A 26,641-nucleotide genomic window follows, 5' to 3' on the forward strand; every position below is an offset into this window, starting at 1 on the left:
CGTGCTGTAAATTTCTTGCTGGACGATGTTCCATGGTCGGGTAGACTAGCTCAAGTTGATAGCGATCAAATTAAGACATTAATTGAAAACAATCAACGTTATACCACACGGGAGATAGCCAACATACTCAAAATACCCAAATCAAGCGTTGAAAATCATTTGCACTGGCTTGGTTATGTTAATCACTTTGATTGTTTGGGTTCCACGTAAGTTAAGCGGAAAAATACCTTCTTGACTGTATTTCTGCATGCGATTCTCTACTTAAATGTAATGAAAACGTTCTGTTGTTTTTTTTTTTTTAAACAGATTATTTTTAAAATTTATTTATTTATTTATTTATGGCTGTGTTGGGTCTTCGTTTCTGTGCGAGGGCTTTCTCTAGTTGTGGCAAGCGGGGGCCACTCTTCATCGCGGTGCGCGGGCCTCTCACTATCGCGGCCTCTCTTGTTGCGGAGCACAGACTCCAGACGCGCAGGCTCAGTAATCGTGGCTCACGGGCCCAGTTGCTCCGCGGCATGTGGGATCTTCCCAGACCAGGGCTCGAACCCGTGTCCCCTGCATTGGCAGGCAGATTCTCAACCACTGCGCCACCAGGGAAGCCCAAAATGTTCTGTTTTTAAAACAAATTGTGACAGGCGATGAAAAGTGGATACAGTACAATAATGTAGAACAGAAGAGATCGTGGGGTAAGCAAAATGAACCACCACCAACCACACCAAAGGCTGGTCTTCAACCAAAGAAGGTGATGTTGGGGCTTCCCTGGTGGCGCAGTGGTTAAGAATCCGCCTGCCAACGCAGGGTACACGGGTTCGAGCCTTGGTCCGGGAAGATCCCACATGCCGCGGAGCAACTAAGCCCGTGCACCACAACTACTGAGCCTGTGCTCTATGAGCCCGCGCGCCTAGACCCTGTGCTCCGCAACAAGAGAAGCCACTGCAGTGAGAAGCCCGCGCACCGCAACAAAGAGCAGCCCCCGCTAACCGCAACTAGAGAAAGCCCATGCGCAGCAATGAAGACCCAATGCAGCCAAAAATAAAAATAATAATAATAATTTTTAAAAACAACAAAGAAGGTGGTGTTGTGTATATGCTGGGACTGGAAGGGAGTCCTTTATGATGAGCTCCTTCTGGAAAACCAAACGATTAATTCCAATAAGTACTGCTCCCAGTTAGACCAACTGAAAGTATCACTTGATGAAAAGCGCCCAGAATTACTCAACGGAAAACACATCATCTCCCATCAGGATAACGCAAGACTGCATGTTTCTTTGATGACCAGGCAAAAACTGTTACAGCTTGGCTGGGAAGTTCTGATTCATCCGCCGTATTCACCAGACATTGCACCTTCGAATTTCCACTTATTTTGGTCTTTATAAAATTCTCTTAGTGGAAAATATTTCAATTCCCTGGAAGACTGTAAAAGGCACCTGGAACAGTTCTCTGCTCAAAAAGATAAAAGGTTTTGGGAAGATGGAATTATGAAGTTGCCTGAAAAATGGCAGAAGGTAGTGGAACAAAGGGTGAATACGTTGTTCAATAAAGTTCTTTGTGAAAATGAAAAATAAGTCTTTTATTTTTACTTAAAAACCAAAGGCACTTTTTGGCCAACCCAATATGAACGTATCAAGTCAATACTGAGCCATCCACTCTGCAGCATACCAGGGCTCAGTAAAGGCGGCCGGCAACATATTTCCTCATTCTAAGTTACCTAAAACCATACGGCAGTGCAATGGGATGCAATCACTTCTAATAAGGAATCAAGGCCAGGTTCTGTGTCACTGTTTCTCAATAAAAATATCTTCAAATGCTTCTATGCTGGGTTCAGTGTTTATCAGATAGTCAAAGATAATTAGCAATGCTTAATGAATTAATGGACCAAAACAACAATCATAAATGGCTGTTAACTTTAAGACTCAACAGGGGTTACATCTTTATGTAGATTTTCATTACTGTCATAAACAAATTTATCCCCACACTAGAATATTCATGTTATACATTCTTCTGTTAGCACCTATAATATTACTTTTTAAGTACCCATGTGCATGCTTATCTCCCTTTCTAGAACAGTGTTTCTCCAACTAGGGCTTGTATCTATTGGTGGGTTGTAAATCAATTTAGTGGGTCAAAATCAAATTTTTCCATAATAAGAATAAAAAATATCATACAGTAAAAAACTGGAAAAAGAATGACTGTTAACATAACAAATAGAGAGGCATGTTGGGCCCCCTCATCAACCTACCACACCATCTACGAAGAATTCTTGCCAAAATATCTGATCTCAATCTGCTTGAGCTGCTATGTCAACCTACCAATTTATAGGCTGAATACCGGGACAGAAAAACATGTTAAATGACACCATGGGGATGCAACCAATCAAATCCTGACTGTGGGAAATTCTACAACACACAACTAGTTCTGTCAACAAATAAAAATGGAATATTTTTGGTTTGTTTTGGGTAGAAGTCTCTGGTTGGCATGAGTTTTCTGAATTTGTTGATTCAGACTGAAGCATGGCACTAGAAGAAACTTGGGTACGGCTGAGGCAGGGAGAGCCCAGACAGCCTGTCTTGAGACTGAAGAACAAGAACAAAGTCATGGTGTCTTCACAGAACCTGTTTTGCGTGTGGTCTGTTTGGGAGATGACTATGATTTCCATCCCAGGAGATGCCAATAAATCAAGCCTCTCTGAGGCAGCGTTCTTAAACCTGTGGAGCCTCGGATCATCTGGGGAGCCTGTCACCTCTGCAGACACTCAGGCCCCAACACAAGCCTGAGGAATCAGCGTGCGGGGGATGCAGCTGAGCCTCAGGTTTTGTAGAAGCTCCCCAGATGATCCTGATGCATTGCTCTAGGTTACACAAGAGGGACTATTTTTGCATATGTAGATGCTATGAGTGTTTCGGTAACTTAGAAATTCTCATTGAGAGTTTTCATCATCTGTCATTGACAAAGAACTAAATTAAAGCACAGGTATTTTTGACAGGTTTATCATCTTTCTCTGAGGAAAGCAAAGCTATTCATTAAATTCAATCAGCTGTTAGAAAACTCTAGCAATCATCTTTAGTGCTTGGAATTCAGTTCAAAAACTGAAGCCAGCACGGAGAAGACTACCCTATTGCTACGTCCGAGGAAGTATCATCTTCCGACGATAAAGATGTCACACTACCCCAAACTACCTACATACATCAATTCTTGAAATGGTTAGTGATATTCTTTGTTTACATTCCATAAACAAGACAATTAGGCGACATCTTTTAGAACTCTGTCCTACCCAAAACGCCCCTTCCCCAGACAACTGCTCCCTGCGCCCCCAACCTCCAGGAGAGGGCCACCTCCTCCCCATCACCTGCGTGGGCTAACAGACAGCAGTGCCCGCAAACGGCTAATTGTTATATCTCCCCATTAATTTGGCTGAAGGACCAAGAGAAGCTAATCAAACTGGCTGCTTCAACTACAGACTTGCAGATTTGGTCACAAATACGGAGCCGCAGAGAAAGCTGTTCTGCAAAGAATGAGACACGTGAAGAAGACACATGGAGATAAAAGCCCAACCCAGACACACAAGCAATCACACAGCCTGGACTCCATGGCTTTCCAGGCTCTAGCGAGGCCCAACCACGCCTCTGGACCACCGTTCCATGAACCACACCTGTATCTTTATAAATGGATCCCCTCGTCAGCAAAAACTAGCTACAGTGGTTCTGCTGATTGTCACCAACGGCATCAACTTAGATCAACTGCACCAACAACTGAGAAACCACAGATGACAGAATCACGTCATGCCACATGTCAACGTGCAATATATCCGGCGCCGCAGGATTAGGAACCAATGTCAGAGCCACCAATCTCACGAGTAAGACTGGCAGGGGAGAAGGGAAGCGGGAGCTGCACTGCCTGCTTCGTGAGCCGGAGTTTTCGCGCCCAGGAACGAGGCAGGGTCCTTGGTGGCTCTCCCTCACTAGAAATGGCAAAGGAAGACTCCCACAGACCTGCTCTCCATTCTAAAACACTGTCACATCATGGCATGTTCTCAAAGGGATGAAAATGAATCCACCAGAAGCATTTCCTGGGAGAAAAAAGGAAAGGACTGGAGACATCTTCCCCACTCACCCTCGTCTTTGTAAAATGCCCCAGAAGCTTAGTACACATTTTTCATTTTAAAAGTAGGGACTCCTCTTCTCTAGAATAATGTTAAATACGTTCTGATGCTGGCAACAAGTTGCCGACCAAAAATTGATCTGTGAAAAGGGAAAACCCACCAAGCAGCTACGTCATGGAGGAGTCACATATCTCCCGAAGCGTGTGGGAATTTCAACACTGGATAGGGTGACAGAAAAACCACCAAGATTCCTAACAGTGCTCGACTTCCTACTAAAGCTGCCGCTATTCATCAGACTTCCTTCAGCTGCAGAGAGGGAAAGGAGAGGTCAGAATAATGCAGTAAGATATACGCCGCCGCTGACAAGCCAGCATCCAAAAATAATCTAACCATCCAGAGCATGTGAGCCCCTGCCTCGAGTGCCATGAAACAAATCACAAGACTTTACTTATCCAAAACACAGACCGTGCAGCAGCCTCACCTATTTGGAACACTGCTGAAGATCACAAAGTGAAAAAGACTTCTGAGCAGTAAAGACAGGTGTGTCCAAGTTTGCGCACGGCAATCAAAGCCCTCCACAAGCTGTCAGTCCCAGCTTCCACTTCGACCAGACGCTTTTAACTATAATGCTAAGAGCCAGCATTTATTAAGCTCTATGATGTGCCAGGTAAGTACACTTCATTAGTATCTCATTAATCCTCACAACAACTCTAGGACTGGCGTTATCTCCGTTTTACAGATGAAGAAACTTAGGCTTAAAGAGGTTCAAGAACTTCCCTTTTATAGGAAAATAAGTCACTAACCAAGGGTTCGGCCCAAGCCCCGACTAACTCCAGGGCCCACATTCCTCACTGCTGTGTCCTAGTTCCAATAAACACGGTCTCCAGTTTCCTACCACAAAAGAAAAAAGTCGTCACAGCCATTGCGTATAACAGAAAACCAGTCTCCTGTTACAAAACTGATTAGAACAAATTAGAAAAATTCCCTTAAGAAAACTGTACTCCACTGTACAAGGATTTGCCTCATATAGGACAAAAGCACGTGAAAGCTAACATCAGCTACACTCCTGAGAATCTGCTGAGAGGTTGCAAAGCGGCCTGGTCGTTTCCATTCCACTGGTTCTCGAAAACTAGTTTCTTACCGAGTTCACATTCAGAATGCGCACATCTCGAAAGTGTGATGGACCTAGGGCCCCTCAGCAAAGGCAGAAAAAGGGAAGGGCCCTGCCAGATGATCAGTGACCTTGAAAAGAATGGAGCGGGGGTCTCTACAATGAAGCTCTCATAGGCCAAAACGCTTATAAACGTTCACATCAACCCTTCACTGCTTACAAGGGCTCTGAGTCAAAAACCGAAGTTGTTATTCTCAGTTTAATTTTATCCAGCCAGAAGGGCAAATTCCAAGAGGCAACATAACATCCCTAAAGGTTCCAAAACACAATTTCCTTCTATCACATCTGGCACCAAGTGCTAAAAAGACATAACACAAACATTTTATTTCCTCCAAGTCGCTCCACTGGTCTAAAATGGACACTTAATACTCTGTTTTCTCCGCTAAAATAGAAAATCTGAGGGGAGAAATGCATTTGCATCTACATATTAGGTGGGAATCCATGTGTATCTTAGAACAAAATTTACCTTTCTTTAAAGCAGAGAGTTGTATTTTTAACACAGCCTAGTACTGACAATTTAAGTTTTGTCTTTCCCCTGGCTTCTCCAAACTTCTCTCTGTGCATGTACTGAAAATAAATAATACAGACTTGAGGCCACAGTCCAAACCCAGCTCTGGTAATTACAGACATGAACTTGGGCTTGCCATTTAACCTGACTGAGCTTTGGTTTCCTCCTGTGTGAATGGAAACAATACTATCTCAGTATGAGGATATGAAGAGAAACGGGTGTAAACACCTGGCATACATATTCAGTAAATGGGAGTTGTTACAATTGTTGGACCCAGCAGAATCTATGCTTCTTGATTCCTTTCTTTTTTCTCCTCCTTTCTTTTTTTTTTTTTTTTAAATAAATTTTATTTATTTATTTATTTTTTGGCTGCGCTGGGTCTTCGTTGCTGTGTGTGGGCTTTCTTTAGTTGGGGTGAGCGGGGGCTACTCTTTGTTGCGGTGCGTGGGCTTCTCATCGTCGTGGCTTCTCTTGCTGCGGAGCACGGGCTCTAGGCGCGTAGGCTTCAGTAGTTGTGGCACGTGGGCTCAGTAGTTGTGGCTTGCGGGCTCTAGAGCTCAGGCTCAGTAGTTGTGGCGCACGGGCTTAGTTGCTCCGCGGCATGTGGGATCTTCCCAGGCCAGGGCTCGAACCTGTGTCCCTTGCATTGGCAGGCAGATTCTTAACCGCTACGCCACCAGGGAAGCCCCTCCTCCTTTCTTTTGATGACTAAACAAAGAATTCCAACATACTACTTGAGTTGCAATTATTCAAGATTCTGAGTAGAATAATTTCTGCTTCTCTCTCAATCCTGTTTACCACATGAAACTAAATTGACTCCACTCAGGTGGCTTCTCAATTCCTTTTTTTTTTTTTTTGTGGATCAGAAACTCCTGCAATTAGCAACATCCAGGTTGGTCCTAATTCCATTAGACTTGGACTACACAGTAATATCTGAAGTCGTAGAAAAAGAAACGGCATATTTCTGTTAATAGGATTTGTTTTCTACAATGACTTAGGTCCTGTCCTTTGGTGTCTTTTCTTCTGCAATAGAAAGTACTTTGAACCCACTATAAGACCAAAAGAGTAAACTAATGGCTTTCTTAAGAGAATACTGCATCTGAGGAAGGGACTGCTCCGGCATGCCGGGCATGCCGACAAAAGGTAAGCTTTCCCGACTGCTGAATTTATTCAAAGTAGATTAAGCTGGGAATTCCCTGGCGGTCCGGTGGTTAAGACTCAGAGCTTTCACTGCCATAGGCCTGAGTTCAATTCCTGGTCGGGGAACTAAGATCCCACAAGCTGCGGGGTGCGGCCAGAAAAACAACCTCACAAAGTAGATTAAGCTACTGAAAGATGGTAACAAATTGAGAATAAAAACCTATGTAAGCACTTGCGCACTGGGAGAAAGGAGCCACGCTGCAGGCATTCATCACTAATATCTAACCTGTCTCTGGTTAATACTTCAAAAAAAGTATAAATGTTCACTATCAATTCTTACAAGATAATCAACTCAGGAAAAAAAATAAGCACCATCACCACTACCATCAACCACCCCTCCACCCCCCAAATCAAAACATACACCAGTCCTGAGAAGAGAGATAACCTAGAGGACTCCAATGAGTCAGGGTACGCAAAGAGGAATCATAAAGAAACCATCCCCTCAAAAGAAGTGAATTTTTTCCTTTACTTTGGGAAGCGACCTGTATGGGTGGTGGGGAGAAGGTAGGGAGCACAGAATGGAGAGTACTCATCAGCTATGCCCCACAGTTCCTTTGCCTCCGTATTTTTATAGTAGCTTTTTGAACTCCACGAGAAAAACACAGAAAGAACAAATACGGAGATAATATTTCAAAGTTTCTGTTGTTGATCCGGGGAGAACGAGCACAGTTGAATGGAGAAGGGAGGAAGGGGTTAACAATAAGGTACAGCCCACGTCTGGATGCGCTGAAGCTGGACATGGATCTTAAAGTGGGTTACAGGACGTGATGAGATTCCCACGTGTATGTCCTACTCCTGACCATGCTGAGTTCTCAATGTGTATCAGCTGTTGTCTTCACGGGCAAATTTACTGGATGAGTGATTACAGGCTGTCCAACCTGACCGTTACAATTGGATGCGTAAATACAATCTCTTCCTTACTGACATCACAGATTACTACATCGTGACTCAGGGGTCGTTCGCAGACTGCAGAAATCACAAGTGTCCACGCTATGAATGCCAAAGTGGCTACTTTCAAGGGCCAGCCCTCACTGAGGCTGAGAGGTGAATAACGATGACACATTTCTAGAGCCTTTGTGGCAGGCGTCGTTGAAAGGGCTTTATACTTATTAACTCAGTTAATTCTCACAGCAAGCCTTGGAGTAGGGCTCCTATAGCCACTGTTACCTCCAACTCTGCAGACGAAGCAGACACCTGGCTAGAATGTGGTGGAAGTAGAAGTCAAACCTGGTAGCTGGCTCAGCCTGTGTTCTTACATGATGCCACACTACCTCTTCTGTGGAATGAAGAAAAAAAAGGAAAATAGGACAGAAAGATCAGTGAATGTATCTGCTAGACCCACCTGAAACCAGGTCAAAGCAAGCATCAGTAAAAGAGCCCAGGGAAAGCCTAAAATTGTTTTGGAGAGGCAAACAGAGGCTGAAAGGACAGAAGCAGAAAAGCAAACTACATCTACCCCCCAGGAGTAATGGCCGCTACGTGGGAAAGAACTCGGGGGCTTCCACAACACCAGCTGAGAGTTCACCTCCTATGACTCACTCCACTGGGTCCTCCAAGGCTTTAGTCTCTGGGTGTCACCCCAACCAACCCTCGAGAGTTCAGCAGGAATCTTCGATGTACCACACTCCAGGGAAGCCTCCAACTGCAAATAACACTGCTATGCACAGTCTGGGCTACCCTGTGCTTCCCTTCAAGAGCATGTCATCCTAAGAGTCCCCCTTGACACCTCCTTCTCCTTCACCCTCAATACCCAGTCCTTCACCACCAAATCCGATCAGTACCGCCCATTACATACGCCCAGAACCCATGCTCCTCTCTTACCCCCACAGCACCACCCTGGTCCAAGCTACCATCATCTCCCACCCAGACCACTGCAACAGCTTTGCACCTGCTCGACTGGCTCTGCCTCTTTCTTATCCATTCTCCACCCTAAAGCGGCAGTGATCCTTTCACAACACGGTCTGCTCTGGATTACTGGTGGGAGGAGGGCCACAACCTGATAAAGCCTGCAAGGAGGCCCTGCACAGCCTGGTCCCCGCCTCCTTGTCCCCCCTGCTCTCCCACCATCCTCCTCCTCAGTCTGCACGGTGGCCACACTGGCCTTCCTTCAGCCTCTCGTACCTGCCAAGCCCCTTCCTATCTTAAGTCCAAGTTCCTTCTGCTTGGAATGCGTCTCCTCCTTTCCCTCTTTGCCCTGTGAATTTTAAGTGTCCACTGGACCTCAGGACAAGGGTCATTTCCTCTGGGAAGCCCTCTCTGTTTCCACGTTCTTACAGCCCCGTGTATCTCTCCCTCCTAGCACTTGTCATAATTGCAATTTCACATTTATTTATGTAATTATTTAAGTCTATCTCCCCATCAATCTATAAACTCTTTGAGGGCAGGTCCTCTGTCTGGTTTTTTGCTCGCCACATTGTCCCAGAATCCAATACAGGCCTTGCAAACAGTAAGTGCTCAGAAGATTTCGTTGAGTAATTTAATTAATAATGGCTTTAGGTAATGAGAGGTTTTTAAAAACACTCCAGCAGGAAACAGAGAAACACATGGGAAGGAGATTAAGAGACAATATCTAGGCTTGGGCTTTGACGTGGGTGGCATCACCAAATGCTCTCATCATACTGTAAAGAACATTCCATTAAAGGCTGTCATGTATGTGGTATTAATCCAGAAAGACCAGAAGTCATGAAGCCTGTCCAGTAAGAACTGCAGGAGAGCAGGTGCCATGGATGGGCCTGGAATCATCCCAGGATCTCAGAGGAAATTCAACCAGCATCCAGGGACAGCTGCCTCTGCACTAGCCCTGTTCTCTGGAGCAGTGGGAGCTTCTGAAACTGTCACCTGGTTTCGGCAAAGGGCCCGGAGTCCCCCTTAACCCTTTGCTCCTTCTATCCCACTACTCTTCAACTCTGATACTCCCTGCCCAGCTGCCTAATCAGCAAATGGTCACAATCGTACTTCCAGAGCTATGACACGTGGGATAAAATTCCTTACTGACCCCAATTAAGTATCATGCTCAATGTGTAAGAAAAGAAGGTTAGAAAAGTACAGTTCTTTAACAATCAAGCAGAACTGGTTCTACTAGTTATGCTGACAGACTTTTCTCTGCAAGAGGCCTGAAAAGGAACTCATTTGAAAATGATGCAAATTTTCAACAAATGGGGCGTTAAACACCATCCCTGTGGTTTGTGCAGCACCTCTTGCTACTCCATCTGAGTGTGGACAAAGCTTGCTATTATGGCACAAAAGAATAGCAGAGACTGCTGGCACTGGTCAAAGAACGTCCAAGTCTTCAAAACTAGGGTATCTCAGTGGCCTGAATTCAGTTAGAACAGCGGCATGAACATAAATGGAGAGTAGTTCTGCCAGAGTGGGAGGATCAAGGTTGGGGTTTTTGGGTTAATTCCTATTTCAACATTTACCCCAATGCTATGGCTACTTTTTAATGTTTGTTTTAGCTTAAAAAGAGGATAAAGGGCATGAACAGCAAGTCTTCCAGTTTCCGCACATTTTACCCCACAGGTCAAAAGGAGCTACATCTGCTCCTGCTGCCACGGTGAGTATCCACAATTCCCAGGACACGCAGCTGCCACTGCCCTCACATCTAAGAAACTCGCCCCATGCGGAGCCAGAAGCACTCTTATTCTGGCCACGTCTGTGCCAGACAAGACGTGAGAACTGCCACCCATTCTCCAGCAAGCCTGTAGCCCAAAGGAGACACACCCACTGCGACCCACCTCATACAGGTGGCCCAGCATTTATGAGGTGTCCATCTGATCTCCTCTCAGAACTACGTCTCTGAGAAGGAGTGGCCCAAAGCACAGGGTTCCCATGAGCCTGTGCAGCGAAACCAGTGAGTCAACACTCAAGCTGTATGTCTGGTTACTCAGAGGTGCAAGATGACCCACCGCCAATAGATACCAATTCATTTCAACAGCTCCTGAGTAACCTAACTACCAAATGCCCCGTATAAAAAGATGAAGAACTGACTTCTGCCCTTAAGATGTTTAGACAGACAAAAAAATTATAACTGGAAAACTGGGTATTCAGTGCAATAAACATTAGACACCTGCAGAAGGTTATCTCTCTACGCATCATCTCACTTAATCCTTACAACTCTTAACTGCCATTACTGTTCCCATTTTAGAGATGGGGAAAATGAGGTTGACCAAGGTTAAGTGAAGTGAGACTTGAGCCTGGGTTTGACTGTCTAGAGCCATGCCCTTCACTACAATAAACCTGCTCCTGTCCACCGACCACATCCTCCCCAGGGACAGTTTCCTCCCCCTGGCCTTTCAGACACTCTTTCATTGACCAAACTGTCATTTCTTAGGCACCTGCTGTACCAGCACAGCAAAAACAGATGTGAACACAAGGCACAGCCCCGACCTCCTCAGAGCACACTGGAGTCTGACCACAGCACAAGCAACAGTAATGACTCGTGTACACTGCTACGCTGTGCGGGAGGCCACAACAGGAACACAGCAGACACACCTAACCGCATTCGGAGAGGGTCAGCAAAGACTGCTACCCTCAGGAAGTGCCATTTAGACTGAGACCTGAAAATCCGCAGAAATGCGTTCCGGGCCAAACGACCAACACTCTGGCTGGCTGCTCTTTCTCACCTCCTTTCTGGGCAGGGTCCACAGGACCTCTGTTCCTTGGAGAAGCTCTCCCACAACATATGCTGACAACCCTCCTCCCTTCAAATGTATCGCTACTCCAGATCTCTCTTCAGAGCTCCAGATCTGGACCCCAAACAGCCTCCTGGCCACATGCACTGTAATGTCCCTCAGACCCTCCAAATTCACATTTCTAAGTCAGCTCATCACTTCCCCCCACCCCTCGCCGAACCTGCTGTCTGCTGGACTCTGGCCCTACCGTGCACCCAGCAGTCATTCTCGGCTACCCCCTGCCTCTCATGATCTTGTCTGCTCTGCTTCCTTAACAGCTCCAGAATCCATCCACGCCCGTCCTTGCCTGCTGCCGCTCTTCCTTCCAGCCACCAGCACGCACCTTGCACACTCCCGTGATCGGAGTCTTGCTCCCGCCATCCAGCCCCCGGCACAGCCACTGGACCCCAGAGTCCGCTCTCCCCAGTCCTGCCCACCCAATTCGTCCAGTCCACTGTCCACACAGTTCAAGTCCTCTGCAAAGCCTTCCTGGGCCTTCCCTGGTGGTCCAGCAGTTAAGACTCTGCACTCCCAGTGCAGGGGGCACAGGTTCAAACCCTGGTCAGGGAACTGGATCCTGAATGCCGCAACTAAGAGCCCACATGCCGTAACTAAAAGATTCCGCGTGCCGCAACTAAGACCCAGCTAAATAAATAAATAAATAGATAGATAGATAGATAGATAGATAAATAAATAAATAAATAGGGCTTCCCTGGTGGCACAGTGGTTAAGAATCCGCCTTCCAATGCCGGGGACACGGGTTCCAGCCCTGGTCCGGGAAGATCCCACATGCCGTGGAGCAACTAATCCCATGTGCCACAGCTACTGAGCCTGCACTCTAGAGCCCGCGAGCCACAACTACTGAGCCTGCGCTCCGCAACAAGAAAAGCCACCGCAATGAGAAGCCCACACACCCCAACAAAGAGTAGCCCCCGCTCACCGCAACTAGAGAAAGCCTGCACGCAGCAATGAAGACCCAATGCAGCCAAAAATAAATAAATAAATAAATAAAATTTAAAAAAATTAAAAAGCTTTCTTGCATCACAATAGTCTCTTACCTTGTCTGTCTCCCCAACCAATGATGCAAACTGGGGACTGAGGCTGTATTTTAGGTATTTTTAGCCTCAACTCCTAGCATACTCCTAGACAGTAAATTGCCAATAAAAGTCTACTGAAAGCATGCATTAACAAAAAAACACACGGGGACTTCCCTGGTGGCCCAGTGGGTAAGACTCCACGCTCCCAATGCAGAGGGCCCAGGTTCGATCCCTGGTCAGGGAACTAGATCCCACACGCATGCTGCTACTAAGAAGCCCGCATGCAGCAACTAAAAGATCACACATGCCGCAACTAAGACCCAGCGCAACCAAAATAAATAAATAATAATAAAAGAAAACATACAAAGAAACGAATAATTCTTGATCCTGATAATATTCTTTAATCCTAAACATAGTTCTTGAGAGACAGCTCTATTCAAATTTACTCCATCCAAAATTACTACCTAATATTGTGAATCACTGTTGTACACCTGTAACTTACATAATACTGTACATCAACTATACTTCAAAAGAAAAAAATTTTTGAAAAAATTTTAAGTTTAAAAAAAATAAGGGGGCTTCCCTGGTGGCGCAGTGGTTGAGGATCTGCCTGCCAATGCAGGGGACACGGGTTCAAGCCCTGGTCTGGGAAGATCCCACATGCCGCGGAGCAACTAGGCCCGTGAGCCACAATTACTGAGCCTGCGCGTCTGGAGCCTGTGCTACGCAACGAGAGGCCGCGATAGTGAGAGGCCCGCGCACCGCGATGAAGAGTGGCCCCCACTTGCCGCAACTATAGAAAGCCCTCGCACAGAAACGAAGACCCAACACAGCCATAAATAAATAATTAATTAATTAAATAATTTTTAAAAAAAAAAGAAATAAAAAAAAATAAGGGACTGCCCTGGTGGCCCAGTGGTTAAGAATCCACCTGCCAATGCCAAGGACACAGGTTCGAGCCCTGGTCCGGGAAGATCCCACATGCTGCGGAGCAACTAAGCCCCTGTGCCACCACTACTGAGCCTGTGCTCTAGGAGCCCGCGAGCCACAACTACTGAGCCCACATGCCTAGAGCCCATGCTCCGCAACAAAGAGAAGCCACCGCAATGAGAAGCCCGCGCACCGCAACGAAGAGTAGCCCCCGCTCACCGCAACTAGAGAAAGCCCGCGCGCAGCAACGAAGACCCAACGCAGCCAAAAATAAATGAATAAAATTATTTAAAAATAAATAAAATAAATAAAAATTACTACCTAAGTATGTGATTAGTGGCAGGTATTACTGGCCTTTCCCATACCTCTCCGTTAGCTGGCTTTCTGGAACACTTTCTAGTCTCATGGATAGGGCAGGGGCACATTCAAAGACAGACTTTAAATCGGAAGCCTTATCACTGAGGATAGAGACTAGAGACTAAGTGAATCTATCTACTGTCCTGGTGTAGGAAGCTAGAGAAATCAAAATAAGATTTGTTCCCTGGAGCTGATTCCCAGGGCTGCCGGTTCCCCGCTCCCGGCCAGGGGGCTCCGCTCCCTTCCGAGCCAGCCTGACCAGGTACCAGCTTTGCCACTGACCACAGCTCCACTCTACTAACCTTACACTGCCTTGGCAGTTGGATACAAGCAACAATTACTCTGACAATAAAGCACGACAGCAGCACCTGAAGCCAGGGGAGCAGACATGCAGTAAGAGGCGAACTAACGATCTCTGTCTGGACTCAAGGTTACAAGACCACAGATGCGGGGCAGGGTTGGGACCTAGTCCTTAAGGACTCTGCTGTTTACTCATCATGCAAATCAGTTCTCAGTCACAATACATGTTCACTTCACAGGGCAAGCTGGGAACTCTCAAGAGCATTTCAGACTAAGCATCCATTATCCGCAAAAATATATGTCTAGGGCTTCCCTGGTGGCGCAGTGGTTGAGAATCTGCCTGCCAATGCAGGGGACACGGGTTCGAGCCCTGGGCTGGGAAGATCCCACATGTCGCGGAGCAACTAGGCCCGTGAGCCACAGCTACTGAGCCTGCGTGTCTGGAGCCTGCGCTCCGCAACAAGAGAGGCCGCGATAGTGAGAGGCCCGCGCACCGCGATGAGGAGTGGCCCCCGCTTGCCTCAACTAGAGAAGGCCCTCGCACAGAAACGAAGACCCAACACAGCCAAAAATAAATAAATAAATAAATAATCCTTCCCTCTACTAAAAAAAAAAAAAGCAGGGGGAAGGGGAGTAAATAAAAAAAATTTTTTTAAATTAAAAAAAAAACCAAAATAATACCATCAAGTGTCCCTTCAACTGTAACAAGTCTCCAGGACAGGGAAATAGGCAACAACCTCAGACAGCACCCTTACCCCAACAGCTAAGCAATGCTTACTCATGTGTCATTCTAAATCCTTTCTCTCACATTTAGATTTACTGCTTTTTTTCCCCTACCTCAGATTTTTTCTTTTTGAAGGAAGAAAGTAACTGCCCACCAAGATCCAAACTACAGCCCTCACCTGTTTTGACAGCCCATCATTTACTGAACAGCAGTGAAAGGATTACTCATGCTTCTTAGCAAGGATCACTCTTACCAGGCATTCCTCAGGCCTTTAAATAATCCAAACACTTTAGCACATTCTCCCTAGTAAGAACCTCAGGCTAGAGAGGAAATGGTAAGACCCACCGTAGCAGTGTTAAGCCTCGGAACCCACAGATCTGACCTCAACAAAAAGCTGGCTTAATTCCAACAGAGAGGGTCTGCTCGCTTGTTGGAACGGGAGCTGCCTGAGGAAGCAGAGCAGCCGGAGACACATCATGGGGAACAGCTGGGCTTCAGGTGTCCACACAGGTCACCAGTTTACCAAACTAAGAGCCACAGTGACAGCGAAAAGGGGTATTTTTAGGCAAAGCATCTCAGGCCAAAGCAGACTCTTGGGGCACAAAGACCAAGAGTAGAGTCAGCAATCACGCTGAAGTTCCTTACCTAGTTCTCAACCTCACCTCCCCCAAATCACTCTGCAGGAGATATAAAAACGACCTCTGAGTAAATGGAGTCCACAGGAATGTATTTTATTTTTGTTTCTTTGTATTTCTTTGTAGCACATACCACAATCAGTGCCCACTCTCCTCCATCCACCACTCCAGCCAGAATGCTAGCTCCTTGCAAACTCATCTCTGCATCACTGTCTGGTAAATTGCATCATGGACTTTAATTCTTTGTTCTTTCTTGTAGCCAAGCCCTTGGTCATGTGACTTTGCAGGGACTTGTTTTGGTTAACATTTGCCATCTTCAATGACGGGGATGTAAACAAAAATTAAAAGTGTTATATTTGAAATTTATAACCCTAAGTAAGTATAAAAGAAAGTTAAATAAATGTTCAAATGTTGTATTCTAAAAAAAAAAAAAAAAAAGACCTCTGAGTGAAGCTCCCACCAGCTACCTTCTGAGGCCCTCTCCAGGGATGGCCTTGGGCCACAGTCCATTCAGCCCTCTCTGAAGCCACCCTGAGCTCCACAAGGCCACACTGAGTGGCCGGCACTACAGCCCTGCCCTCAAGGAGCTTACAGTTCTGTTGGGGAAATACAAGCCACAGACATAGAACAATTATACACAAAGGAGTAGAGAATAAACACTCAAATGGCATCACCAAAACCCAGAGCTATAGACAGCCTGTATCACGGACAAAAAGGAGGATGGCAGTTACGAGCAAAGACTTGAGAATGCAGCGAGGCTGAGGTAACAAGAGCCTCCGGTACTGCCTGGTCTGGGGCTTTTCACGCTGTACTTCTCATACCCTCTCTCTTCTGGTCTTTCTCTATTTTGGGGTTTCCTTTATGATTTCATTTGAAATAGCAGTTCTCAACAGGGGCTGAAGGAAGAGATCACAGTTAACAGAAAGAACACAGGTTCCTGCTGCGGGTCCCCACTCCCACCCTGACACACACACACCCTTCTCCACCCCTGGGGCCTGTCTGAATCTCCACAGCAGCACTTGGGACAGTGCGTTTTGAAAAAGTTGTTCAAGAACCACACTGTTCAAAAAAAAAAAAAAAAGTTCCTTGCACAAAATACGTTTAAAAACACTTGTCTAATCCAACTCTATAAATCAGGAAATGAGACCCAAAGAGGTTGAAGGGGCTCCCTCAAGGACACACAGAAAAGAAACAGCCAGAGCCCAGGGTTCCCAAATCCAAGCTACTTATCTTTCAACAAACCAGAAGCAGTCAGAACCTGGGGTCAGCCTGGAAAGCACGTTAAGATTTGGAACAGTGGAAGGGGCAGGGGGCATGGAGGACTCTTAAATAGGAAAATGACACGTGAAGGCTGCGTCCAAAAGGAGCCTGGCCGTGATGGGAGGAGTGTCTCGGGGAGGGGCATGCAGAAGGGAGCAGTGGCAGGTGGAGAGACCAGGTAAGCAGCTGTGGTCGGTGGTCCCGGGCATGAGAGGAGATGCCAGCAGGAAGAGTGGCGATGGAAATGAAGACAGACCACCACAGAGGCCCCTCTCAAAGGGCACCCTGGGGACTGCGAATGGTTTGGACCACACGTGACTCGGGAAGGAGGGGCCGCTGGCAGCAGCTAGGAAGGAGGGAAGTGCAGCTGAACTGGAGTTTCAGGCCCAGGACCTAACGTGCTGCCCAAACCCCAGGTCCTCCTGGAAGCCCTTGAGACAAGGGAGGATACTGTTACAGGAGGACAGAGAGGGAATCCATGAAACAACTCACTGAAAAAGAAATCGGTGCCCGAGGGGAAACGGAAAGGGCACCCACTGTGGGTATGGCAGGGTCCAATAAGAGGGACAGCACCACTGGCTCCAGACACAAGCCTCTGAGAGTGCAAGCGAAGAACAATGCTCGAAGGGAACGTAGGTCAAGTCTTGCCATTATCGGGACCTGCTCTGGCGGCCCAAGAAACAAACACATGAATGAAGACACACAGCTGCAGCTTCTGGGGTGAAGAGTAACAGCAACTACAGCAGGTAACATTTCATAAGTGTTTACTACATGCCAAGTTGTACTGAGTTAGCAACTCTCCACGGATCGCCTCACTTAAGACTAACGTCACTTGTATGGGTTAGATACTATTACTTTCATTCCCATCTCACAGGTCAGGAAACTGAGGCTCAGAAAAGTTACATACCCAGCTTAAATCCATACAGCAAGTAGCAAAGCTCTAATTCCAAAGCCATGCTCCTAACCCGCATATCACACTGAAAGTGAAGAGGGCAGCGCTGGAATGTGCACAAGCGCTAGAAGAAAGGTGTCAGGGAGCAGTCACGGACCTGTCGGAATCTTATCATTGAAGCGAACGGATGGGACCAACAGCAGCTGCAGAAACACATGGCGCTGCCTTCTGTGCGTCCCCTCCTGGTCCCCCTCCAGAGCTGCTATGTAAATACTAGGTCAGCCGAGTAGCTGGCAGGGAGCTAAAAGCCTTGGGGCAGTAGCTTTTCCATGATCTTGGAGCAAGATGAGAAGCTGCCTACAGGCTCACCAAGAGCCAGACGGACCTGTAAAGCAGCATCCACAGAAAGCAGGGAACAACAGGCATGTCCCAGTGGTGCCCCTGGATTCTACTCTTCAGGACCTGCCTCACTTGCACCTCCGCGTGCACCTTATATAAGGGAAGAGGACAGATGGTCTGACCACCTGGTCCCCACGCGCCTGTAAGCCTTTCAAGTTCTGCCTCCTACCTGCCCACTGCATCCTCCTCCTCCTCCCCACAGCGGAGCCCACGTCAACGCTGCCCTTTCCAAGTCCCACGCAACCTTCCGATGAGGCCAGATGCTGCTGAGAGGCAGCAGCGGGCCCTCCTCCGTGCCCGACAGCATCGTGTGCTGCCCCCTCATCAACAGGCAGCACCTACCTCTGCACGTCACGGCCATCTGTCGACCTGCCATCTCTCCAGCAGAACGTGAGCCTCCTGAGTGCACAGACTGCTATTTTTTTTGGTTTATTCCTAATTCTAACACAGTGCTTAGCAAATGGTAGTTACACACTCAATAATTCTTCTGATTCAAGTTACTGTTAATAATAATAAAAGCACCTAGCAGTTGTTGAGTATCTGCCACGTATCAGGTCCCAAGCTGGGTGTACATGGTATTTCTTCTCATGCTCAAAATAAGCCTGCCGGGAAGATGGGCATCCGGCGTCACAGGTGAGGAAAGGAAGGCTCGGAGAGGTGAAGTCACACTGGGAAGTGGATCTCAAGGAATTAAAGCAAAACACGAATTCAATTTTATATACGGAGAAAAGGTACGAACACAGTGAGATTTTTCATCCAAAAAACTGGGATCATTCCCTTCAAATGCATTCTCAGAAATCTTAAAAAACTCTCTCAGCAAAAACAAAAGCAAAAAACCCCAGCAGCTCAGGACCACTGCCTAAAACAGGGGTTGGCAACGTGTCACAAGGGAAGGGTAGACTTCAAAATATTTCACCACTGTGGCCAGCGCTTTCATACACAGACCCTGCTTTTCTCGTGGCTGAAGCCATTCTCTCCCCCCAAAGCAAACAAGTGATGGTTTAGATGCCACCTCTGAAAGGCTGCCCACCAGCCAGGTCTACAAGGAATGACGAAGGGGCACAGGAGGGAAAAGCGTTTACATATAAAATCAAAACAGCACAGTCTGGCAACTGCCTTTGAAGTAGGTAAAGAGAATTATTACTCCCAGAGGTAATTTGATTTTATTTACTCGTATCTTAAGTAAGTCATTGACCAGATGTGATGGACAAAATCTGGCCTATGATAGAGAGACTCAGAAATAAGGGAAGAGAAAAAATAAGTCCACAGAAAGAATCTAGCAAAATGTCAAAGGCCAAATGTTAACAAAGAAAAAAGTCAACTGCTAAATTAGGTTTGGAATTTTAAATATAATCAAATCATCATCAAACCTATAAAAGAACAAAGAAAAGAAGAAAAGAAACTTTCCGAGATAGTGAAAAATACTCTAAGAAAGAGTTACCACAGTGAACTTTCCTGGCATGATACCATGGCAACAACCGCAACAACTAAATATTCCACTGTCATTAATACCTTAGCTGGGAAAGATCCTGTATTCTAAGATTGACGATTAAGTACTTTCTGAAACCATCCAGGTGGCTCCTGAGCAACAGCAACAATGAAAGCCCACATCTCCTGAAGGCTACCCAGGCGCCAGGCACTCTGCTGAGGGCTTTGTGTGCACAACCACAGTTCAGATTCATAAATGTTCACATATACATATCAGATAAGATGGGTATTATTATCCCCACTTTTCGGGTAGAACTATGACCAAGGCTTAAAGGACTGGCCTCACACACAGCTAGCAAGGGAGAGCGATGACAAGTGCTTGCTCTCCTTGGAGGGTGACACCCCAGGTGTGCAGAGGGGATTAAGGAAAGGGGGAAGCCCTGCGGCCCTTCCAGCTCTCGGGCAGCTTCGCTCCCTCCTGGAGTCCCTCTCCACTTCCACCTCCTCTCTTCTGCCTTCCAAAGCAGCAGAATATTAGAGGTTAGCAGAATTATTCCAGCTCAGTCCTACCTCCTAATCTACCTCAAGAAGTTTATTGTAAATGATTCATTAAACTGCAAACCCACTGTTCTCCAAAAAAAAGCACATCAGAAGTCACAAGCGTAACTTGATGAGAAACTGAGGGAGGCTTCCTGCTGGAAAAACGACTCGAAGTTTCTGCTCTGCTGACACAAATCAGCGGTGCCACCTTCAAACACAACAACCGCAGGGCAGGCTACAAATTTTTACACATATTATGAGTGCAACCATATAAGACACAGACAAAGCCTAGACATACTAAAAAATGGAAATAACTGCTTTGGTTAGGGTAGCATAATTACGGGTAATTTTATTTTTCTAACTTCCAAAGTCTGCAACATTGTCTTTATCATAAAAATAAGGTATACATCTTTTAAAGTGATAAAAAAATTTTCTGACCCCCCCCCCCCAAAACTGAGTTCTCTCTAAAGCACACTGTGACATAAAACAGTTTCACGTGGAAGTAGTCAAAGGATATCAAACATTCTGTTGAGGTTGTTCAGAGAAGGATCTAGAATTTAAATTTCTAAGCATGGGTTCCCCACAGCCTAAGATTTTGACAGCAGTGCTGGTTTTAGCTTCAGAGACGGAAGCAGGGCGCAGAAGAGAGGCTGGCTAAGACGGGGGCTGTCTGTGTGGCAGCTGCTTGATGGGCTGCAGGAAGTGTTGCCTGACAATAGCCTCATGACATCTTTGGTGCTCTATCTGCAGAAGCTGTGTGGTGTTGGATGGGACCCAGGGAGATGCCGCAGGAAGCACATGCAGGAGAGAAAAAGCGGAAGATTCGGACAGATCATCAGGCTCAAGCCACAGCTAAGAAAGTGGTCATTTTAGGAAGAACTTTTAATGTCCTTTAATGGCCTGTTAAATCACTATGGATGACCTCTAAGCTGAAGGAGAAAATTCTGCCATTAAAAAATTAGTTTGGAATGGAGAAAAAGTTATAGAGTCTTAAAGTAATGGGTCTAGATTTTGCTTTAAAAGGTATTTTTTATTGCTAGAACTGAGGAAGGAGGTCTGTTTTAGGCTAAGCCAATCTCCTCTCGTCATCGATCCATCGAAGTCATCAAAGTTAGCAGTCCAATACCATAGTGTTCCACCAAAAAATAATCTCAATCATTTCATCTGTTTTGGATCCCCAACATCTAGAATAGTGCCTGGTACTAGTAGGTGCTGAATAAATATCTGTTGAACAAATTAACCATATCTCCAACGAGCCCCATATCTGCTCACGATCCCCTGGTGGAGAACCTAACAAATGCCAAGAAAGAAACCGCTGCTAGAGAACAGGAATGAGAAAGCACTCTAGCGTGCAAACACCAGGCATGCCTATAAGCATGTTTCACTAATGATATTCCCTGCATTCACAAATAGAGGGATAAGAGAATGGCCCTGGAGTCAGAAGGCCCTAGTTTAAATTCTGGCACCAACCTTTGCCAGCTGTGACCCTGAGTAAGGTACTTAACCTCTCTGGGTCTCACTTTCCACATCTAGACACAAAAAAGAGAGGTAATGGTAGTATCTGCCACATAAGACAGATGAAGATGAAATGAGATAAGCAGTTTCTGGGACACAGAAGTGCCTAATGAATATCAGTGAATTCTTGGTTTGTTTATTTTGATATATATCTGCAGTCCTATCTCTGGGAAGAATTCAGGATCATGGGTTCACTTCTCCCGACCAAAAGAAATGGCCTTAAATGAGGAAGAGGCAATTGAATGCATTCTTTTCCCTGAGGGATCAATAAGAAGAAAAAAAATCGGCTCCTAAATCTGGATTTTTTTTTGGACCCTTCTCAATCTTCACGTCTCTTCTTGCCTTTTCTCCCCACATCTATATAAAACCTTTCCTGAACTGCTGTGGGTCTGGCTTAGCCACAGGCACTGCTGGCCTCCAGAGACAGCTCTAAACTCTGTTCTACAATAACACTGTACCCCGGGTAGGGCAATTAACCCCGCTGGGCCTCATTTCCACATCAACATAACAGAGGAAGAGTTCAGGGGTGGAGTGGACCATCTTTAAATTCTCTTCCAAGTCTAAAAATCCACAACTAAGTAATTAATAACTATTATTAGTACATTCAAGTCAAGCACTGACCTGAACTCAACTAGAAAGTACATCTTAACCATATTTGGAATACCACACAAACACAGGCACAAGTACAGCAAACTCTAAAAGCTGAATTTTTCCTGGTCTTAGTTTCAGAGAACAACACACAAGCACCCTGAGGCTTTTATTCGGCTCCCTTATCACAATGGAACCGGCTCTTATTAAATCAGAACTTTCTCTTAGGATCACCTAAGGGTCCTTTATTTACAAGCTGCCAGGTACAGACACTAAGCATTTCTAACCACTATGAATTACCAAACCAGTGCTTACAATTTCCAGGTAACTGAGCAGAGAACTGACAGTCTTAAAGAATCAGAATTGTCATTCAGCACCAGAGAAGGTGACTAGCTAGAAAACCATTTAAAAACCACACTACTTTCTTGGGCTCTTCGTGCTACCTAACATCTCCCCATCACACTGTCTGTTTCTGTTGAGGAAAAGGGGTCTAATTTAAAACGAAGTTATAGGTTAACAATGGACATAGAAAGACATTTACAATATACATTTCTGGTGAAATGGGCAGATTACAAAATAATGTGATCAGCAATATTAGTCCCATTTTGGTAAAAAACATATGCATACACCCACACACGTATCCGACAGGATACATTCCAAGTCGTTAATAAGCTTATAATTTTTCTGTAAAAAATTTGTTTGTTTATCTATATTGTCCTATTTTTCTACAATGAACACTTTGACTTCTGAAATAATAATAATTCAAACAGGTGTTTTACTTAATAAGAAAAGTGGATCTGGCACCCAAACTATAACCAAACACCTCCCTGAAGCAGAGGTCAGCATCCAGGGTTCCCCGGCACAGAGGCACCTTGTGTCTGAGGCTAAGCTGGGGTGGAGGTGTTGAGATGTTTTTAAGTACCAGCCATTGGGTACCACCAAGATAGGCCCAGCTCTCTCCCTCCTGTTCACCTCAGCTTCCAGAACCATCAGCTTCCCATTTACGCAATTTACTGACCTGCAACCCTCTGGGCAGAGTTCACAAACATGACCAAAGATCCTAAATTACAGTTCAGGATTTTAACTTTCACATTCACTGATTTAGGAGAATCAATGACAACAGAAAAGCCAAGTTACTGTGGCAGAGATCCAATTTTAACAGGTGAAGTTAACTCCCACCCCTCATTTTAGGCTGTCCAATGCCAATCCTTTCTGATCACAAGACAAAAAAAATAAGCCATCATGTAAAGCATCATCTTCAAATACTTTATCCAGTTGAGCCTTCTGTTTTTAATAGAAAGTGCTGGCTCTTGATAGCCTCTTTGGCATACAGAATGCAGCTGTTGATACATCTTCTAAGATCTGATCAGCCTAGAACAAGTTCATCACCAGGCACAGGTATCATAAGGCACTTTACACCGTGAAGGCGTGAAGGATGTTCTGGAAGCTTAGTGATCTACCAGCAAAAAGGTGTGTGAGAAATTGCGACTTCCCAGCTAACAAAAGCAAAGAGCATACAAAGAAGACAGTGATAGGAAAACACATGTGACAAGCAGTAAAGATGAGGGCAGTGTGAGGGAAAGGAAGAGAAACAGCAGAATGACAGTCTTCAGAAAAGTGTTCTAAAGTCTCCTCCTACTGAGCCAAGAGAAGGTTACCAGACCCAGTGCTCTCAGAGGCACATAGGCTATACCTTGAAGCTGCTCACATGCATTTCCCATAACGTAATAGCTAGCAAAAGCTATACTGTACTTAACAGCAAATTGTCTCCTTACTCCCTCATTCCCTTACCTTCTAAAAACCATCCATGATTTAGGTCAGAGCCTTATCCTGTTACAAAATATTTTTTGAGACAGATTTCAACAAAGAAGCATAGTGTCTACACAGCACTATTTTCTTGCAAGAAAACAAAACTGCCAACTATAAGGATCTGAAAAATGTGACCACTTCAGGCTTATTTTGGGGCTGAACCACTCCCCTTCCCTAATTATCCCTCAAAGGAAATATATCAGGAGCTGTGGGCAAAGAGGGTAAACATGTCTAATTACAACATGTGCTCTTGGTGGATAAAAAATTCGAACATTCTTGAACTCTGGCCACATTTCAGAAGACCTTCCACTTGTAGTTTAGTCTCCCTAAAGAGGAAAGGTTAAAAGACCAGTTGCGTTTCAACCAGGTCTCCATCAAAAAAGACACAAAGAGAAACTGACCACATTTCTTACCCTCCATACTATACGAGAGCCTGCTGAATATGCAAGATGACCCTGACTCCTTATCAAGCACTTACAGAGGAAGTGGTTTTTATTTAAAAATTAGGACTAAAAATAAGACCCATTTCAAGAGTACTCTCCACTGGAAAAAAAGACACACATTTGAATTTAAAGATATATATGCAAAGGCTTCAGGCCACAGGTGGTCTTAGAGAAGCTGTCCTTGATCAAGCCCTCTCATCCACAGCCCGCCTGCCTCTGCTTTACAGAGGTGTGAAGACAGCCGAAGAGTTCGCTGGTGCTTCTGCACATTGCTGTTTAAAGTGCTGAGAGAGGAGCAGGAAAAAACCTTCAGAAATCCAAAATGAAAATGCATCTAATTAGGCATTTGGATTGGGAGCTATTGCTCAAGAAGCCCTCAGCAAGGCCTACAGGTTGTAACCTCGCTCACCTCCTCTCCTAGGACTCTCCCCCTCCTCCCCTGGATTCTGCAGGGCTGGTTTCCTTGATGGCCCTCCAGCACTCCAGACTCTTCCCTCAGATCCCAAGCATCCTTCAAGTCTTTGCTCAAATGCCACTGTGCAAGGAGGAGAAGGAGGTCTTTTCTTTTCCCATGATACTTTCAACTTCTAATATGCCATATAATTTACTTATACCTATTTTATTCATTGTTTACCCCTCTCTCCCTCAGATAAGCTCCGGGAGAATGGGGATCTTTGTTTTGTTCATTGATGTATACCCCCAAGCAGTTTTAGAACAGCGCCTGGCACTGAGTAGGAGCTCAAAAAATATTTTCTGAATGAATGAATGAACTTGACAGTAAAACTCCAGGAGGAAAGCAGGAGGGGGGTCGAAAGGGTGATGGTGAGGGGGTGAAATGAAAGGGGGAAGAAGCAACAGAGGGGAATTCACAAGGAAGAGGTAGAGGCTGACTGAGGCCGGGACCGACCCACACTTTCTCCCTGCAGTGCTGATGGGAAGCGGGAGGCAGTGCACGGTATCCCGCCCGCGGCATCAAATAGCACTCTCAGAAGCAAGCAGCTGAGATAAGCAAGCTCTACAGATTCACTGAGAAATTCCAAGGGCAGGGCAGACCCGCCCGGACTGCAGGCTCTGGGCAGGTCCCCAAGGGGGTCCAGACGTCCCTGCTCTTACTCTCTCTCGGTGTCCCAAACCCAGCTCCCCTCCACTGTAGCCAGGAGCGTGCCGGGCCGCAGTACCTTCCCGGCTCGGGCCCCTTCACCTGGTCGCCAGCAAGCCGGGCCCTGCACTCGAGCACCTGCCTGCCCGCGTCGGGGATCCCCAGCCGGGTCCGCCGGGAAGCCCAGCGCGCCCCTGGGGGCCTCACTCCGCTAGGCTCCCCTCCGGCACCCGGGCAGGAAGCGCCCGCGGCTCTTCCTGCGGCGGGTAAGGGGCTGCAGGCGCCCCTCGCCCCGGCCGCTCCGGTCCGACGCCCCGCCCGCGCGGCGCCCCCTCACCTCGGGGCGCACGTAAGACACGAAGGAGGGCTTGGGCGCTTTGGTGGTGCCGCCACCGCCGACTACCCCTTTCCCCAGCATACCGCCGCCTTGGGAAGCAGCGACACGCGGGAGCAGAGGCGGCCGCTCGCAGCGGCCACCAGCACTGGCGGCGGGGGCTCCGCCCATCCCCAGGGCAGCGGCGGCCGCGGCACCGCCCGCATCCGGCTCCGCCGCTGACACCGCTCGCCCCGCCCAGGCACGCGGGCCCCACCCACTCCGCGCGCAGGCCCAAGCAGTCGGGAACCCGCGGCCGGAGGCCACGCCCCCTCCGCTGGCGACAGGCCGGTTTGCCTGGCGGATACTCGCCTTCCGAGATAGGCTCCATTCCACCCTCTTGCGGCAAAGCCCGCCCTCATGCGTTCTCTGATTGGCCAGAAGGCTCTGCCGGCCGAGCCCCACGTCAAGTCCCATCTTGAATGAACCTGGACAGATGTTTCTTCTGACCAATCCAGAGAGCGTCCTTTCCGGACTCCCCGGCGATTGCATAGCAAGAATGTCGCCGTCGCCAAGTGATCCTGCGGTCACTAAGTTGTGAGCATTGGTTCACTGCAGTCGTTCTCTTCTTTTTCCTTGCCGTTTTGGAATAAAACTTGTGAAAGTGTAGTGTATCGAATCTCACCGAATGAGTTTCAAACCCCCATCAATGATGTTCGGGCTTA

The 26,641-nt window shown here is 46.6% G+C and overlaps 1 protein-coding gene across 1 annotated transcript in view; it reads right to left on the reverse strand.

The window, feature by feature from the left end:
- Window positions 1–26,114, reverse strand: part of MTMR12 (myotubularin related protein 12) — a 66,195-nt gene extending 40,081 nt beyond the window's left edge. Inside the window, exon 1 of the mRNA XM_068535199.1 lies at window positions 25,941–26,114. Coding sequence (XP_068391300.1) covers window positions 25,941–26,108 — 168 coding nt within the window. The 5' untranslated portion in view covers window positions 26,109–26,114. The remainder of the gene's footprint in view (window positions 1–25,940) is intronic.
- Between the last annotated feature and the right edge of the window lie 527 nt (window positions 26,115–26,641).

This window comes from Eschrichtius robustus, chromosome 2 (genome assembly GCF_028021215.1).
Source record: "Eschrichtius robustus isolate mEscRob2 chromosome 2, mEscRob2.pri, whole genome shotgun sequence".
In the NCBI taxonomy this organism is placed as follows: Eukaryota; Metazoa; Chordata; class Mammalia; order Artiodactyla; family Eschrichtiidae; genus Eschrichtius; species Eschrichtius robustus.